General features: G+C 40.5%; 1 protein-coding gene across 1 annotated transcript in view; it reads left to right on the top strand.

The window, feature by feature from the left end:
- RHEB (Ras homolog, mTORC1 binding) overlaps nt 1–16,825 on the top strand; it is a 782,482-nt gene extending 765,657 nt beyond the window's left edge. Inside the window, exon 8 of the mRNA XM_044066908.1 lies at nt 16,593–16,825. Within this exon, the coding sequence (XP_043922843.1) occupies nt 16,593–16,685 (93 nt within the window). The 3' untranslated portion in view covers nt 16,686–16,825. The remainder of the gene's footprint in view (nt 1–16,592) is intronic.
- Nucleotides 16,826–18,518: the final 1,693 nt, after the last annotated feature.

The following is an 18,518-nucleotide window of genomic DNA, read 5'->3' as shown; positions in this document are numbered from 1 at the left end:
TAAACAGTGTGTCACTCAACCAAAGCCCCTAAGGCAAAACAGCATGCCCAACACACTAGTCATAGGTGACTCAATAGTGAGGCATACTGATGTCCCACTCACTAGGTTGAATAAGGAGAATGTAACAGTCAGCTGCCTGTCAGGTGCCAGGATCAGCCACGTAACGCACGCACTCGGGTCCCTCAACAACAGGTTCAAATATGACTCAGTTATTGTACATGTGGGTGTGAATGACCTGAGAAGTACCTCCCTGGGGTGCATGAAAAGAGACATGGAGGATCTCCCGGATTATGTAACCTAGGCGGGTATGACCCTAGCCCTGAGCAGCATCCTACCAACATCCAGAATGATACCACAGTACAAGCAGAAAATGATTGATTTCAACAATTGGCTAAGTTTCGGGTGTCAATCTAAGGGATCCAGTATCTATCTGCCTGAGATGACATGATTGACAGACCTCAATGCTTTGCCAGAGATGGCCTGCAGCTGTCACCCCTGGGCTTTCGGATACTGGCCATGGCTCTTGCCACCCCTATACTGCCTTTTTTAGGCGGTGTTCCAAAGTCCAAACTACCACCATATCAACTACAAACAAATGCAGTCTGAGGGTCATGCTGCTCAAAGCTAGAAGTCTAAATCTCAAAATGCACTCGCTCAAAGCACTCCTTAAAATGGAGAACATTGACATTTGTGCTGTAACAGAGACGTGGTTCAAGGCAGCAGGAAGCACCACTACACTACCAGGCTATAACTCTTTCCACACCTTTCAGCCCCAGAACTTGAACCGAAGCTCCAAAGGCAGTGGTGTTTCCGTATTCATAAAGGATGCGCACACTTCCAGACTGGTAGTCCAACATAACGCATCAGAGATACTTCAGGTACGCTGGGTAAGACAGCGATTCAGGTCATAGCCTGCTATAGGTCCCCAACCATGTCCCAAGACTCACACTCCACATTCCTAAGCACCCTGGAGAATATTCGGGTCCAACCTAACATTCTCATACTAGGCAACTTCAACTACCCCTCCATTAACTGGGCAAACTACTCCTTTACCAATACACTTGCCCAATGTTTCCTGGAGTTCAGTAATTCCAATGCCCTGGACCAGCTCATTCTTACCCCCACTAGAGGTAGCAACATCCTTGACCATTACTAACATGGGCAACCGTTGCTCTACACCAATACTCAGCTCCTCCTTAGTTAGATCCGACCACAAACTTAATCACCTTGGAAATCCACATCCCTCCCCCCCCCCACCCCCCCGTGAAAAGGTGACCACCAAGAAAAATTTCTCCAAAGCTAACTTTGGGCTCGTAAAAACAGAGGTGGCTAACTTCATGGCACCCATGCAAATGGAGAATAGTTGCATGACTGCTGAGTCATACACCAATGCACTGTACGAACTCGTACACAAATACATGGATCTTGCCATACACAATAAAACCAAGGCGCTCTCCTCCAAAAAAAGGAAGCCAATCTGGTGGTCCCCTGCTGTAATCAAACTCTACAACAGAAGGAGGAAACTGATGCGGAATAAGGTGAAGTCCCAAGACTGGAAAAATTCCCTTATCAGCCTCAACAAAAAGTTGAGATCCCTCATCAAATCCTCTAAAGCTAGCTATGAAAACAGAATTGCAGCAGACAGTAAAGACAACCAAAAGGCCTTCTATGGTTATGTAAAGAATCTTCACGGCAATACCCAGATTTGCTCTGATCTACTGCACAAGGTACCTCCTATACCAAACCAACAGATATTGCCAATATACTGGCCAACAGATTCAGTGCCAACTTTACCCCTCTGTCCCCCTCAAAGGACCAATCACAATACCAGTATCACAATACCAGTAGATTGCCAGGCAACCAGTATTACTGTTGCACACTTTAAAACAGCACTGTCCAAGGCTAAGAATACAGCTTCTATGGGACCTGACGATATCCCTGGCTGTGTTCTACATGAACTACAGAGTGAACTGGCACCTCATCTGTGTGCCCTGTTCAATCACAGCCTCACCTCAGGCTTTGTCCCTACCGAATGTTGCACTGCTACAGTCATCCCTCTCCACAAAGGAGGAGCCGACTACAGACCCTTGGAACTATCGCCCCATTAGCCTGTTGAGTCTGATATGCAAAGCTATAAAACACATCATCATGGACCTAATAAACAAGGATATAGGGAATCTCCAAACTCTGGATCCCACACAGTTTGATTTTGTGAAGGGTAGATCATGCCTGCTGAACTTGATTGACTTCTTTGAGTCAGTCACCAGAGCTGTGGATGAAGGCAACATGGTTCATACAGCCTACCTCGATCTGGCCAAGACCTTTGATACCATTCCCCACTCAGGAATCATAGAAAAACTCACTAAGCTAGGCATCAACCCTTATATCACTAGGTGGGTTGCAAACTGGCTCACAGATGGAACCCACAGTCTGAAAGTAGCTGACTCCAAGTCAGACTGCTGACCAGTCATGAGTAGAATCCCACAGGGTTCAGTCCTTTGTCCTCTCCTGTTTGGTGTCTACTTCTCTGAAGTCCAGGCCAGCACAAAGGGACTCTGGCTGACTAAGTTCGCAGACGATTGCAAGTTGGGCGTTATTATTAACTCCCCACGTGATGTTGACATCCTATAGAATGACCTCACTGAGACTAACGACTGGTGTCAGAACCATGGCCTTAAGCTCAATGCCAAAAAATGTGTCATTATCCCTTTTGGGAAAAACCCGGTTCCCATGAATTACCACATTGATGATAGTCCACTGAACGCAGAAGGTGTTATAAGAGGTCTCGGAACACAAGTTGACAGCAACCTCTCTTTTGATCACCACATTGCCACTGTGGTCAGAAAGTCATCCTATGTGGCACATCTCATTACTAAGGGTTTTGCATCCAGGAAGAAATAGGTCATTGTCTCCCTCTACTCTTCCCTCATTAGGCCAATCATCAAGTACAATGCCCCATTTGGCATGTACCTCATGAGATACCTGCAGCAACTGGAGAGGCAGCAAAAGTACCTCACAAAGAGGATCCTAGGACTTAAACACTTGTCCTATGTGGACAGACTCAAAAAACTCCAACTATTCTCTGTCTCATATCGCCTACTTAGAGGCGATCTCTGCTTGACTTACAAAGCCATGTATGACCCAGCTATGTTAGAAATGCTACATCGAAAGAAATCCCAGTCCCTCCGCAACACATGCTGCAGAGACCTCAATCTCATTACTGCAATCAACAGAACGTACTGGAGAAACAGGTTCATAACCCAGAGACTGCCCATGCTATGGAATAGACTTCCCATACATGTCAGGCAGAGCACCTCGCTGACCCTCTTCAAGAGAAATCTTGATGAGTGGATTGGAAGTAGAAAATTTACTTTGGGGATAACTCCAGTGGCTCTACTCAACAGAGGCACTGGGAACTAAGGTCGGCTGGCACGATGCCAGGGTAATCCTATGGCTAGGCTTGTAAAGGCCCCAGGGCCATTGGCCTAGTACACACTTATGAACCTATGAAGGTGAGCACCACCTGCATCTTTTGGAATGCTCATAGTCTCCTGGGATTCTATACATGAAGTACTAATGATTTCAGAAAGATTGATCCTATTTTGGTATCTTACAAATAAAGGTAATCAAAGTCAACTAATCATAGACAGAATCTTTCTAAAGGGTTGACACAGAGCATCGTCTTTAGCTATGACAAATAATGTGTTCAGACAACACATTCCACTTGGGCAGCAGCTACATCAGTGGGATGTTTCAGAAATGTGCCTGTTATTTATTCATTTACTTTTGAACAAATATAAGCCGCGATGGTGCAGTGGTAGCGTTGTTGCCTCACAGCAAGAGGTTCTCCTGTTCGATTCATGGCTGGAGTGCCTTCTGTGTGGAGTCTGCATGTCCTCCCCGCGATCGAGTGGCCTCTGAAAGACATGCGTGAATGGGCATGCCTTCGCTGAAGGTTGGGCGTCGGGCTGGCAACTCGGCACCATTAAAAAAAAAAAAATCTACTGCCAATCATTAGCGGACCGGAGTTCCACTGTGGCGACCCCTAACCGGGAAAAGCCGAAAAGACAAACAACAACAAACATGGTTCCCTTCTCAAACTCGGCATGTTCTATAGTCCTATCTTGCCTTCATTCTTGCATATGGGTTCGGAGCCAATCTTCAGCTCCGACTCGATTGATTACAAAGCTGGAAGTCTCTCCATTGGCTCGTGGCAAGGTAGGTATCCCATAGTGCACTAGTAAGAATCCCCAGATCTCGTTTCCTGCATCTACGAGTTCAGAAGTGCTCTCTTTCTTGGCCGTGGCTAAGTCAGAATTTCTTCATTCAGGTTCTGTAGTGATCATTTTTTGATTATAATAGCAGTTTAGTATAAATAGCTTAACTGTTGTTATCTAGCAGTAAATTAGTTAACGTGTTTTTTTTTTTTTTTTTTTTTTTTTTAATTATTGCAATTGTTGTTGCAAACTTGTTGGCCTTCACTTCCACAGGCCCTTTTTCTTTCTTAGTGGTATCCCTTCTTCTGTGTGCTAGATTTTGCTAAATTTTTTCTCTTGGGCGTAGGTCTCTGTTTTAGTTGGGACCTATTCTAGCCTTTGTTTGACTATAGTAGTAGTTTAAAATTAATAGCTTAACACTTGTTATCTAGTACTAATTTAGTTAGTGTGTTTGTTGAATTTATTGTGATTGTTGTTGCAAATTGTTGACTGTCGCTTACTCTTATATTTAGGGCTAGGCCCGTTTAAGTTAGAGGACCTAGGCCTCTATTGCCTTCCCTCTAGTGTGTTTTTTCCTCAGCAGGGCTAGGCCCGTTTAAGTTAGAGGACATTGTCCTCTCCTCCTGTTTATCTCTACGTATATCTCTTGTGATTGTTTGTGACAATATGTCTAAAGAATCAAAAGATCATAAACCTTTGGGTTTTAAAAAGTGTCTTAAATGTTCTCAAAAAATGTCCCTGACTGACTGTGTTTATTGCCTGGGAGCCATACATCTTCAGGAGACATGTTCATTTGCCACTCCTTTAGTTCTCGGGTTCTCCAGGAAAGGAAGAACAAATTGATCTTGAAAGGTCTCCTTAAACCTTCCTTTGAGGAGGATTTAGCCAGCTCTCCATCACCTCATTCCAGGTCTCCCTGTACTAAAAAAAAAGAAAGTCAAGTCGGTCAAAAGACAGTCTCCCACACCAACTGTTTTTTATCTGGACCTCCACAAAAAAATACCAAACTGGACAAACCTATCTCTTCGGCTCCTCTGCCTTCTGAGCCGGTCGAGGTTATTGACATTGACACTCCAGTCTTGGCACCAAGTTTTTTGGAGCAGACTACTGAACTCTTACCTCAGAGCCAGTCTAGAGATTTATTACTGGTGTCCCCAGCACTCAGATCTCTGATTTTTCAAAGTTTTCGATCACCTACCTTGTTTTCCAGATCCTCCAAGAGTCTTTCTGAAGAGGATGTAGAGAGAATAGTACTTTTTTTGAAGTAGTTGGTGCTAGCAAATTTGTTGCCGGCTCCAACCCATTCGGTTCTGGAGCCATCTAAGGCCATATTACCTGCTTTTGTTCCTCCTCCAAGCCATGTCGATCTTTCGGAGGCAGAGCTATTGGTGCCGCTTGTTGTGGAACCGTTGGTTCCAGCACCCCTACTGTCTGTCTCGGAGCTGAGTTCCACTCCCGACACCTTCGGTGCCATCCTTGGTGTCTAGGAGCTGAAGCTCACCAGTCGGCCCCAACAGGGACGCTCGGACCTGAACTTCTTTGGTTCCGAGCCTACCTTGGTGCATCGACTCAGTTGAGCTCGGATCCTACATCTATCTCAGACATCTTTTTTCTACACAAAAAACAAGCAGTAGTTTGAATGCGATGAACATTTCACTTGCACAACGTGAATGGTTAAAAAACCTGGGTTCTTTAAGTGTCAGGTTTTTGAAACCAGACAAAGGAGGTGGTTTGGTAGTCTTCGACGACGTCCAATACAAAGAAAAAATGATGCAAGTACTAGTCTCTGATGCCTATGTTGCTTCTTCCCTTAATTAGATTAATGTAGTTCAAGGGCGTATTCGTGGGTATTTCCGTGATCATTTTTTAGCAGGCAAAATTGATATGGAGACATACAATTTTATTGATATTATTCAGCCAAAGTTGCCTGTAATGTTCGGAATACCCAAGATACACAAAGACCAAAAAAATCCCCCCATGGGGGCATTAATAGATGGTAGGTCTTCCATGACCTACCCTTGTTCAAAGGTGATAGATGGTATTTTACTGAAATATGTGAAGAAAATACCTACTATTTGTAAAGACTCTTGGTCTTTTCTACGTGACATCAACAGTACCAAGTTTAACTTTGAGTGTAACTTTTTGACTGTTGATGTCATTGACTTATACACATCTATTCCTCACAATGAGGCAGTTGAATGGATTCAACTGCTTCTTAAAGATTTAGGTGCACCACAAGTGGAGATTGATGTTGTTACAGAACTGTTGAGTATAGTACTATCATCAAACTTTTTTGTATTTGAACACAAATTTTACCTACAAAAATGTGGAATAGCCATGGGTTCCCCTTGTGGAGCCAGCGTGGCTAACTTGTTCGTAGCCTTTTGGGAAAAACTTTTTATACTATCCAATGAACCTATAATGCAAAAGATAAAATACTACACTAGGTTTTTGGATGATATATTCATCCTTTTTAAAGGGAATGAAGCTGAAGCAAAACATTTTGTAGACTTTTTAAATAGTACTACAGAATGGTTAAAATTTATTTATAGGTTTTCAACACTAGAAACAGATTACCTTGATGTGAGACTAACTAAGGAATTAGACGAAGGAATTTTCCTTTCTAGCATTTTTAGAAAACAATTGCAACTCCTTCCTGCACTATACACCCACCTAGGCAGAAAAAATCTATAGTTAAAGGCCAGCTGGTACGTGCAGGTAGGATGTGCCAGTGACTTTAAAGCTGAGTGCCAGTTTTTGAAAGGGATGTTTTTAAACCGTGGATACCCTGTTTCCCTCTTAGACGGCCTTATTAATGAAGTTGATACTAAAAGGATAAAAGGCTTGTATAAACCACTACTTGACCAACGTAATTTTGGTGCGTCTACCACTGACAATGAATTAGTGCATCAAAATTCCTTATTAAACCAGCAGAGAAATTTTTCTTTGAGCTTCATAACTCAATTTAACTTGAATTCAACAGGAATTTGGTCCATTATTTTAAAAAACTGGCCACTAGTTATTAATTCTGCCAATTTGAGTGACAAGTTATATGTTATTTATAGGAGAAGTAGTAACTTGAAAGAATTACTACAACATACTTCTAAAGATCATAGTATTACGAGCTCTAGTGGTTCATTTAAATGTGGATGCTGCAACATGTGTAAAGTGATGAGGACAGGTAATTCCTTTATAGTTAGGAATAAAAAGTACAATATTAAACAGAGGATTTCTTGTGAATCAAAATCAGTTGTATACATTGCCTTGTGCAATTCCTGTCCTTCCTTCTATATAGGAAAAACCAATCGCAAACTAAAAGAGAGAGTATATCAGCACCTATATGCTATAAAAAAACCTCTTTTAGAGAATGCCTTGGCAAAACATGTTAACAGTAACCCGGACCACTCCTTTAGCTTTATGGGTATAGATCAAGTACCTTCAACAAATAGGGGAGGCCCATTTCAGACAATCCTTGAATGTGTCGAGCTAACTTGGCAACTGAATTTAGATGCATTTAAGCCAGAAGGTCTCAACGAGAATTGTAACATTTCATGTATTCTTAAGTTAAAGAGCTACTTTAGGTAGTTCCTACATATATATTTGTGAGTACATTTTATACTTCTCATAATCCCTATAATTTTCATAACATAACAGTATAAATGCATGGGTTAAGAGCATTTTGTTTAAATTTTTTATGTGCTCTTCCTTTTTATTTAATACTGACTAGTAACTTAAAGGTGTTTTTATTATTATGTATAATAGATTTTAGTAATTAAATTTTTCAAGTTAGTTCTGTGCAGGATATGCAATTACCTGTCACTTCCTGTTTAGTGAGTATTTAACAGATCATCTCAGCTGTTTTACTTGTCTTCTTCTGAGGAAGCTGTGACAGGGGTCCGTTGTCTTTTTGAAAAATAAAAAACTTTTACGTTAAAGAAGAAACTTGGATTTTGTTTCCTGTGGTTAGTATTGACTATCTGGATATAAGGTTGCCTGTTTCTACACATTTTTTACAAGTTTGTTTGCTCGTTTTGACTGTCTATCTCAGAGCCGATCACCTTGGAGCCGAGGGCTATTTCCGCTTCCTCGGAACTGGGGGTGTCGTCTGAGTCGGAGAGATCCGCATTCAAGATGAGCGTGCTGTCTAGGTCTTCAGCTGCACTCAAGGGTGCCAATGCTCTTCCCCCTGAAGCTCTGACCTCTGTCTCAGCACCATCTCTCTCTTGACAGCAGAGACCCTCAACCTCAGGAGCCCCCATTGGGTGAACCCCAGTCTTCCGAGACCTTCCCAGAATACCCTTCTGAGGAGCCTCCTCGGAAGGGAACTTGCAAGAGTAAGCATGTAGAATGCCCTGATGAGTCCATCACCTCTGACACTGACCTCGAGGAGTCAGAAGGGTCCCCAAGTCATCCTCTGATGATATCTCCTTCGTAGATATCCTAGAGATCCTGAAACAGAGAGGCAGCTGGCCCACTGTCACCCCTTTTGATGAGGAGTCAGTGTACCTGAAGACTTTTGGGTCTCAACCTTCAGCCTCTTGGGTGTCACCACCTTTCGATGAGCTGTTAGTTAGTCGAAAGGTGTGGGAAACCCCTGATGCTGTGGAACCAGTCCCCAGAAGGCCCAACAAATTTCTTTCAGCCCCCAGAGAAAGTGTTTTTGACTAAAGGTGTGCCTGTAGATGTGATGGTGGTGGCAGCAGCCACAAAGAAGGAACTAGCGGAAACTTCCTCATCTGTCCACGCACCGAACAAGGAGTCTCGAACGATGGACAGATACGGGAAGCGTATCTTCTCTTCAGCAGCTTTTACACTCAGATCGCTGAATTACCTCACCCATTTCACTTGGCTTCAAAGAGATCTCCTAAAGGAGCTAGGAGATACTCTCCAAGGTACTTTAACTGAAGGAGCCCATGAGAAGATTACTGCTCAGTTCTCTACCTTAAACTCCATTGTTAACTCCTCCATGAGGCTGATATCTTATGCAGCAGATGGAGCAAGCAGGGCAGCGGGTTCAGGAGTTTCCCTTAGGAGACACTCCTGGATGCGCTTATGTAATTTTGAGGAGCCCTTCAAATCTACATTTACCAACACCCCCTGTGACGGTTCCTCTCTGTTTGGGACAAAGATGAAAGACACACTCACCAGATGCGAGCAGGAAGGAAAAACTCTCTCTGCCGTGGGAGTAAGTTTTTCCGTCACTTCTAGACCATACCCTAAAGGTCAGAGAGGTGGGAAAATGTGGTTTAAGAAATCTCAGAGATTTTTCCCAGATGCACAAGGTGATTCCTTCTCCAGAGGCAGAGGAGGAAATAATGGTAGATGTCACCCTAGAGGCACGGTGGGGGGGGGGGTCCGCAAAACCAGTGTGGCCATGATTCCTCTCGTGGACGTCCCTATCAGCGTTCCTGAAGTGGGGCCCGAATGCGCTTCTCTGGAGCCAGTCAGGGGTCACTTATCTTTGTATCCAGAAGCCTGGCACGACATCACACAAGACAAGTGGATACAAAGAATAATTTCCAGAGGATACTCCATACCCTTCTCTTTTCCACCTCATCCCACCAAGAAAATCCCAGATGTTCCACTCAATCACAGGGATCAAGCAAGTATAGAAGTCCAAAAGTTACTTCAAAAGAGAGTCATCCAACTCATCCCCACAGACCAGATAGAATTCAGAACTTACTCCAGATTCTTTTTAGTGCCAAAATGAACAGGGGACTGGAGGCCCATCTTGGACCTCAGCAAGTTAAACGAATCAGTAAAGAAGTCCAAGTTCCGAATGGTAACACTGCAGTCTATACTCCCTCTGTTAGGGAAAGACAATTGGATGTGCTCCATAGATCTCCAGGATGCGTACTACCACATAAAAATGTACAGAGCATCAAGGAGTCATTTACACTTCCAGCTGGGAGCCAGTCATTACCAATTTTGTGCTCTGCCCTTTGGTCTCACCACAGCCCCCAGGGTGTTCACCAAATGCATGGTGGTAGTAACGGCTCACTTGAGACGTCTTGGATTCCAAGTGTTTCCACACCTGGACGACTGGCTCCTGACTGCCACCACCAGGCACCTACTTTTACAAGCCAGGGATTCAACCATCTGAGTCTGCCCTCAGCTAGGGATTACTATAAATTGGGAAAAGTCTGCCTTGTCACCCTCTCAATATATGACTTTTATAGGTGCAGAGATAGATACAGTCGCAATGATGGCTCACCTTCCTTCAGACAGAATACAAAATATAAGACAACAGATATACAGCCTGCTTCCCCAACACAAAGTCAAAGCGAAGACAGTGCTCAAAGTTCTAGGAACCATGGCCTCTACTAGAACTCCAGTTCCGCTAGCCAGACTACATATGAGAATTCTACAATGGCTACTCTTTTCCCAGTGGTCTCTTCAATAACTGCCTCTGTCTCATCCCATTTTAATAACAGAATCTTGCAAAAAGGACCTTCGTTGCTGGATCCAGTCCAATCATCTAACAATAGGGACTCCATTCTTGCCTCACCAACCCGTTGCTACTGTGACCACGGATGCCTCCCAGATAGGGTGGGAGGTTGCATTATCTAGGAAGAACAATCCAAGGCACATGGCAGGAACACGAGGTTCACTTGCATATCAGTGTCCTAGAGATGAGAGCAGCGCTACTAGCATTGCAAGCACTTCATGACTTTCTTCCTCTAGGGGCAATAGCAATCCAGTCAGACAATATGTCAGTGGTATGGTATATAAACAAACAAGAGGGAACCAGATCCTACCCACTATGTCAAGAGGCTGTTCGTGTTTGGCAGTGGGCGATATCTTCCCAACTCTTTCTAGTTGCAACGCATATCCCAGGGGCAACCAATGTGATAGCCAACAAGCTCAGCAGGGCAATCTTGATGCCTCATGAGTGGTCTTTGAATCATAAAGTCATGGAACATCCCTTGTCAGGCTTCATGATTTCTCCCGTGCATATCCTGATGTCTTCTCACAAGCCTTCTATGAGAAAATTGTACGCTAGCAAATGGAAAATATTTTCTCTCTGGGCACGAGCTAAAAACATAGACCCATACACAGCCTCCATTCCCTTAGTGTTGGAATTTCTAACCAAACTTTTTCATCAGGGATCAGCTACTGCTACAATCAAAGTTCAATTAGCAGCTATCTCCACTTTTCATTTAGGACAACATGTACCTAATCTGATGGCTCACAGATTGTGTAAATCATTTTTAAAAGGCACTTCCTTGCTAAGACCTCCTTTTCAAGAACCTGTATCTCCCCAGGATCTAAATTTTGTTCTTTCTAAACTTACCTCTCCGCCTTTTGAACCTTCACATACTTGTGATTTAAAGTTCCTTATAAGGAAGACGATTTTTCTAGTAGCCATTACATCCACCAGAAGAGTGTCAGAGCTGCAAGCACTTTCAGTCAAACCTCCTTACTTGATTTTTCATAGAGACAGTTTCCCTTCGTACAAATCCGTCCTTCATCCTCAAGGTTAGTTCTCAATCTAATATGAATCAAACTATTGAACTGCCAGTCTTTTTTTCCTAATCATTCAAACAAAGCGGAATATAAGTTCCATCAACTTGATGTACACAGACGGTTAAGGTTCTATCTACATAGAACCAAAGAGTTTAGGAGATCAGACCAATTGTTTGTATCTTTTTCGGAGACGAGAAAAGGTATGCCAGTCTCCAAGGTAACGTTATCAAACTGGATTTCAAATATTATATCTTTTATTTACTTTTCTAATGGCAAAGAACTCCTATTTGAAATTAAAGCTCATTCTACTAGATCTGTATCCACATCTCCTGCTTTTCAAGCCAGAATTCCAATGGACAGTATATGTGCAGCAGCAACATGGGCTATCCCTCATGCTTTCATTACTCATTACAAATTGGATTTGGCCTCCAGGGGCAGAGCCTCCTTTGGTTCCACGGTTCTTAGGAGTATATTCCCGTGAGCCACCTGAGAAAAATGTGCTAGGGACGCTGTCCCATATGTAAGAATGAAGGTGAGATAGGACTACAGAACATAAAGAAGTTATGTACTTACCATAATGTTCAATGTTTGTAGTCCATCTCATCCTTCATTCTTACGAACCCTCCCACCTACCACCTGTCCATGTATCTTTGGAGGATCCTGAGACAAGATAGTGTCTATCTTCCCTAGGGTTGGAGATCTTTCATCTTTGTTTTTCCTTGTTTAAATACCTTCTACCACTTTATAAACAGCAGCAAACAAGATCTGGCGATTCTTACTAGTGCACTATGGGATACCTACCTTGCCATGAGCCAACTGAGAGACTTTGAGCTTTGTAATCAGCCAAGTTGGAGCAGAGGATCGGCTCTGAACCCATATGTAAGAATGAAGGGTGAGATGGACTACAAACATGGAACATTGTGGTGAGTGCATAACCTCTTTTTTTATATATTTTAAACTTCAGCTTCTATGGACTTTCACACAAACATAAAGTTACAACAAACAGCTTAAATCATCTTTAAAATGTTTTATTGTACTGGTTTGCACTATGTATTATTTATATATATATATATATATATATATATATATATATATATATATATATATATATAGGTTTACCATCATATTTTCGAAAATGTTTTTTGTGAGTAATGACATACTTGAAAAACATTATAAAAATTTATGATAGCTGCCAATAAATATAATGAAAGTAAAAATGTCAACAATTCGAAATCGAATTGTTGGTATTTTTCAACCTTACCTCGATATCCGGTGCCATGCAACAAACTCCAAGATTGGACTATAGTAAGTGTACATTTCCCGAACCCCACTATGGTGCAATCTCCACTGAAAATGCCTAATTCACAACAGTGAACGCACACTACCATTTGCTGTTGTGAATTCTGCATATTTTTTTTCGCTCATACAAATCTGTGCAAACTGACTTTCAAATATCTGGTGTCGCACACTGCAGCCACGACATTTTGAAGGTAAGCCATAGATGCCAATATATGTTTATACTGCAGGCACCATGTCAAGACTTTTTAGGAAAAGTTGGAGTATCATTTATTTCCATGCATTCAAGTTGACAAGTTACGTATCAGTTACCTGTAATGAAAAAGTGATACTTCTTGAATTTTGCTGCAGCAGCAAAGATGTGCTCATAAGTTGTCAGAGAGATATGGAAACCTTGCTGTGAGACCCTGATTGGACAGGGATTAAAAATGAGGAGTTTTTTATGCCATTTGTGTGAGAATAAAGACTTCTTTGTTGAATTAACATTGTCAGGAAGAATTCTACTTGCCTTCTTGTGTGTATAATCCTCTGTTAATTTCCTTGGTCCAACTGCATTGACTGTCTGTTCATCTGACAACTGGATGTTTGAGTTGTAGTTCTAGTGATGCTTATCTGCTTTGGACTGTTAACTCCACAACATAAACAGAGAGAGTTCTTGATTGAGTGGTAAAAGTTACCTTCAGTTCTAAAGAAATCCTTCAATTGTTCTAAAGAAATTCTGTTGTCATTCCAGTTATTTTTACAACTGAAGCACTAATAAAGGTGTGTAATATGTGGAAGTTGAACATTTTGACAGGGATTAAAATAGTGGAAAACTGTTTTCTTTTTCCTAAAATTGATATAATTTTCCAAACTCTGCAACATTTTCCCCCAGCCTTGTGTCTCCACGTCATATTTGTTCAGATGATGGAACGCATCACTCAGGAATATGCTTCTGCTCCAGAGTCATCATTCATCTTCAGGGATAGAAGTGTTTTATGCTCACAGTTGTGGAGAAACATTACTATGCTTCTTAAACTCTCAGAATCTTTTCAACACCTTGCCTTTACTCAGCCACATAACATAATTGTGAATGACTGTGTTTATATACTCTGCATATATCTGATGGTAATTTGCAGCACTGCACAGTAGAAGTTGAATAATGCGGTGGTGGTGCTGCGGTAGCGTTGTCACCTCACAGTATGACATCCTGTTCGATTCTCAGCTAGAGCATCTTCTGTGTGGAGACCTGCGTGAATGGGCATACCTTCATTGGAGGTCGTGCATCAGAGCTGGCAACTCTGCACGTAAAAATCTACTGCCAATCATTAGCGGACCGGAGTTCCGCTGTGGCGACCCCTTACCGGGGAAAGCCGAAAGACACAACAACAGTAGACTTTGAATGAATGCAGTTTATAACTGACATAACAGCCTGTTGCATATTTCGTCTCTTTGCTATTTGGTGCACAGCATGTTGTGGTACATAAGACAGTGTAGAGATCATCTCATTTGTGGTGCAGCAGTGGTCAGGCAAACAGACAGGACTTCCATACACTACTTGCCATTGGAGATGTGCTGTGTGTTACTAGCATGTTATCTCATTCCACATCCACTTCAGTTTCCTTGAAAAATAAAACAGTCTGTTGCAAACTTATTTCACCTGTTGTGCATGCCATTCCAAAGGAATTAATCCCATCAATTCCTCATGAAAGCACAAACCATCTAAAAGTCTCAGAAATATGCGCATAAAGTTACAATCCAATTTCATTGCTGTTATTGATTGACTCATCTACATCAAGTCAAATTGCCTCTGTTATTTTCAGTCCATCCAAAGGAGTCTCAAAAAAATCCATTACAAGAACTTCTCCTCTCTGGTGGTTAAGGTTTCAGGTTGTGAGTTTTCTTTAAAGACGCTAATGTTGTTTCTGCTTTTTCCTGTGCGTAACAACCACTTCTCTGGCTTGTAGCATACTGCTTTACCATTCTCTGCATCAGTAAATTCTTTGGTATCATTAATATCCACGAAAATCAGAGCAATGTTAATGTAGCATTCTCGTGCTTAGTTGCAGGGTCAGGCTATAAATAGACCTTACCTGATTGTAGTACGGAGTTGGCAGTGGCAAGCATTACAAATCAGTGATAAATTCATTTCTACGTTTTGGGTGAGCAGCCTTGAAGTGCCTTTTAAATTTCACTCAGAGACAACAATGCTTTCATTGTGTAATAAATTCATTCCTTCGTACCAGTTTGAAAAAAAAAAAAATTCTCAGTCCATTAGCTGTCTGTTTTTGCTGTCACTTGTTAGAGCAGGCAGTGACATTTTGGTACCCTTCCACCAAATTAGCTAGCTTATGACAATACTAATGAGAGTGAGCATGGGAAAGACTGGAAGGTAACTGTTCTCAAATACACATAAGAATATTATTTCTTTGCATTGGCTGAAAGCAATCGCAAGATAGAACAGAACTATGCCATGGTGGGTGATTGGCTATTTGCTTCTGGGCATAAAAGGGGAAAGACTGTTACTTTGAAAGATACATGTTTTGAAAAATAATAAAATGCTTAGAAGTCAGATGATAAACCAGTTAAAAATGACTTTTGGACTACATTTAGCCTTTGAGCTGCCATTGGACTAGATTCAGCCTATGAGCAATCACTTGGATACGTTTGTTTTAGATGTAGCATGGCTGTTTATACCTTCAAAAAGTAATGCAAGTTGGATTTACACTCCAGGGATATGATGGGTTTTGGCATGTCAATGTTTAAGGGAACCCTGTAGCTCTCATCCTTGTTGGTATTATAGGACCACTGGGAAATCTGTCCATATGTTATAATGTAGTGTTACAGTGACCAGCATTTGTTTTTAAATACATTTATTCTAACAGTAAAGTTATTACCGTCCTCCCTTGTTCTCTGTGAAAAAGTGTATTTCTTTCTTTCTGTAGGTTACTTTTTCACAGTTGTTAATGGGTGAATGGTATTTTTGTTGTAGTTGCATTTATTCGCCTACTACAGTTACCAAGTTCCTTTAAAGGGCTTTGTTGGGCTTGAAAGTCTGAAAAAACATTCTGGCAACTGTGATTGTATAGGTTATGTGCCATTATTCCTAGTATGGACTAGAATGGTACTATGAGGTTCAGTTCATTATTTCTGAAAGTCCCTTTTGTTTTTCGTATAAAAACAAGAGATGTGCCAAGGTGAGTATTTATAACCACTCTGTCTTTTCACTTGTTCTAGTTTGAGCATTCACTTTTTAAAGCTTTTTTTGTAAATTTTGAACTAGTTCAGTTTAAAAGCAAAGGGGTTCTTAATTTAACTTAGTATATCAGGTATATTTGACACATTGCTTTTGAATGTTACTCTATTTTGAAGCAAAGGGGTACCTATTTTAATTTAGTATATCAGGTATTTTGACACATTTCTCTCTTTTGAATATTACTCTGTTGTGATATCTGAGATTTAGTTGCAGTTCCTATTCTGTCATGTTGTCATTTGTGGAGGATGGTGTTGTAGAAGTGAGGGGCTCTTGGCTCCATCAGGAAAGTAGATATGTGGGAAGGATGGAACAGGACAGAAGTAATTACAAGGATTATGTATATTTATTATAATGTGTTTTTCTTTATTTGTTTACAGACTGCAGTTGAAGTTTTTAAAAGAATAATTTTGGAAGCTGAAAAGATGGATGGCAGTGCTTCACAAGGAAAAATATCCTGCTCTGTAATGTAACTGATTGTGTTAAACCATAAGGGAGAACACTTGGAATTCTACTTGAAAAGGCATCAGTACCTTTTTCTTTAAAACAAATAAATAAAGGAACTATGCTTTTCTTTTTTAACCAGATATAAATAAATATATATATATATATATATATATACACATATACACATATATATATATATATATATATATATATATATATATATATATATATATATATACACACATATACATTTATATATACATATATATATATATATATATATATATATATATATATATATACACACACACACACACACACACACACACACACACACACACACACACACACAGATTTGGTCAGAGTTTTCTTTCCTTCAGATTATTTTAAATTGTATTTTTTGTGCAAACAGTTTCATTTTCATTTCCAGATTTCAGTTGTTACTTTTTAATTTTGTATATTACAGTCATTATTATTATTATTATTGGCAATTGTTTTGTCATCCTTAACTTCATACTTAGTGAATTGTTTAAAATAAGTTGATATAATCTGATTAGTTTAAAAATACATAATTCTTTTTACATAAATGATCTTGAATGTCATTGTTGTTTTCTTTCTTTGTGTTACTGGTTTAATGTAAATAAAGTATTAGCTGCAGATCTTTTCGAAAATAGTTTTGTTATTTCTTTGAAAGATGGTTCTTTTGCATTCAGGTTTAGGGATAGTATGCTTATCTTAGAAATATTAGTAGTCAGTTTCACTACCAAAAGACAATTAAAAAAATACATGCCTGTGGTGTAGCACAAGGTTGTTTGTGTGTGTCTGTGTTTTTGTCTGTCTGCCTGATGGAAGTAAAAGTGTGGGGTGTTTGTAAAGGGTAGCAACCCAAATGTTCATTTGAGATAATCTCTGACCATTTTACTGAAGTCCTTTTAGTCTAGCACCATAGTTTCAGTTATTAATACTGTTAGTAGTGTTTATTTGTTGTTTTGGATAGTAGTAACAACTAAAGACTTCAGCAATGCTTGGTATTGGGCAAAAATGTGATATGGTCATTTGAAATTTTAAGATGCAAAGTAAAATCTCAGTCAGAGTGTGGGTTATCATTTTTCGTTTATATTTCTATGCTGTGTTCTAGGGTTTATCCTCTTCACCAGCATGAACCTGACAGAGTATTTAGTTGTCTCCAGATAAGATTCAGTAGTAGTGAATTTCTTTGTACATGTCTTCCTAACACTAAAAAGTGTATTTCTTTCTGCAAGGAAAGTAAGGTGTTTAGTTATGCAGGTATCTGCCCTCTTCCCTGCATACTCTTAGGTATTCCTACACAGTTGCAGTAAAAGTTCCTTCACTGTCTGCTGGAGAGTCTCTCTTAGGCTAGAATGTCTATTAAGCTTCCAACAGTGATGATAAGTTGGTGTTATGCACTACAACCTTTCCAACCCAGCTGGACTATTGAAGATCAAATGTTAGGTCATCAGAAATATGACTACCAAGTTCCTTGGCTGGCATATGAGTTCTCATTCATTGCACATAGTTAATGAAAATAAATATCCTGCAGCTCTATATAGTGTTTTTAGATGTTAGATCTGTATACTGACTTTTGTGATATTGACATTGAGCATGCATGAATTTACTTCAAGATAAGGGACTAGAGTAGTAAATCATAACATTTAGGTTTACTCGCATCAGAATCATATTATCCAGCCATTTCTTCCTTGGCCTATTCATGCCCCTCTGTTGACTAGTGTTGTGAAATGCTTATGTAAGGTGGCATGAGGTCCTCCTGTAAATAGTGTTGGCATATGCCTGCGTTTATTCTCAGTACTTTAAGACCCTTCTGTTTATTTTTCCCCAGC

The sequence above is a fragment of the Protopterus annectens genome, chromosome 3.part1 (genome assembly GCF_019279795.1).
Source record: "Protopterus annectens isolate FY-2018-M chromosome 3.part1, PAN1.0, whole genome shotgun sequence".
Classification (NCBI taxonomy): Eukaryota; Metazoa; Chordata; order Ceratodontiformes; family Protopteridae; genus Protopterus; species Protopterus annectens.
Note: the sequence above shows the minus strand (reverse complement) of the source record. Positions and strands in the feature narration are given on the sequence as shown.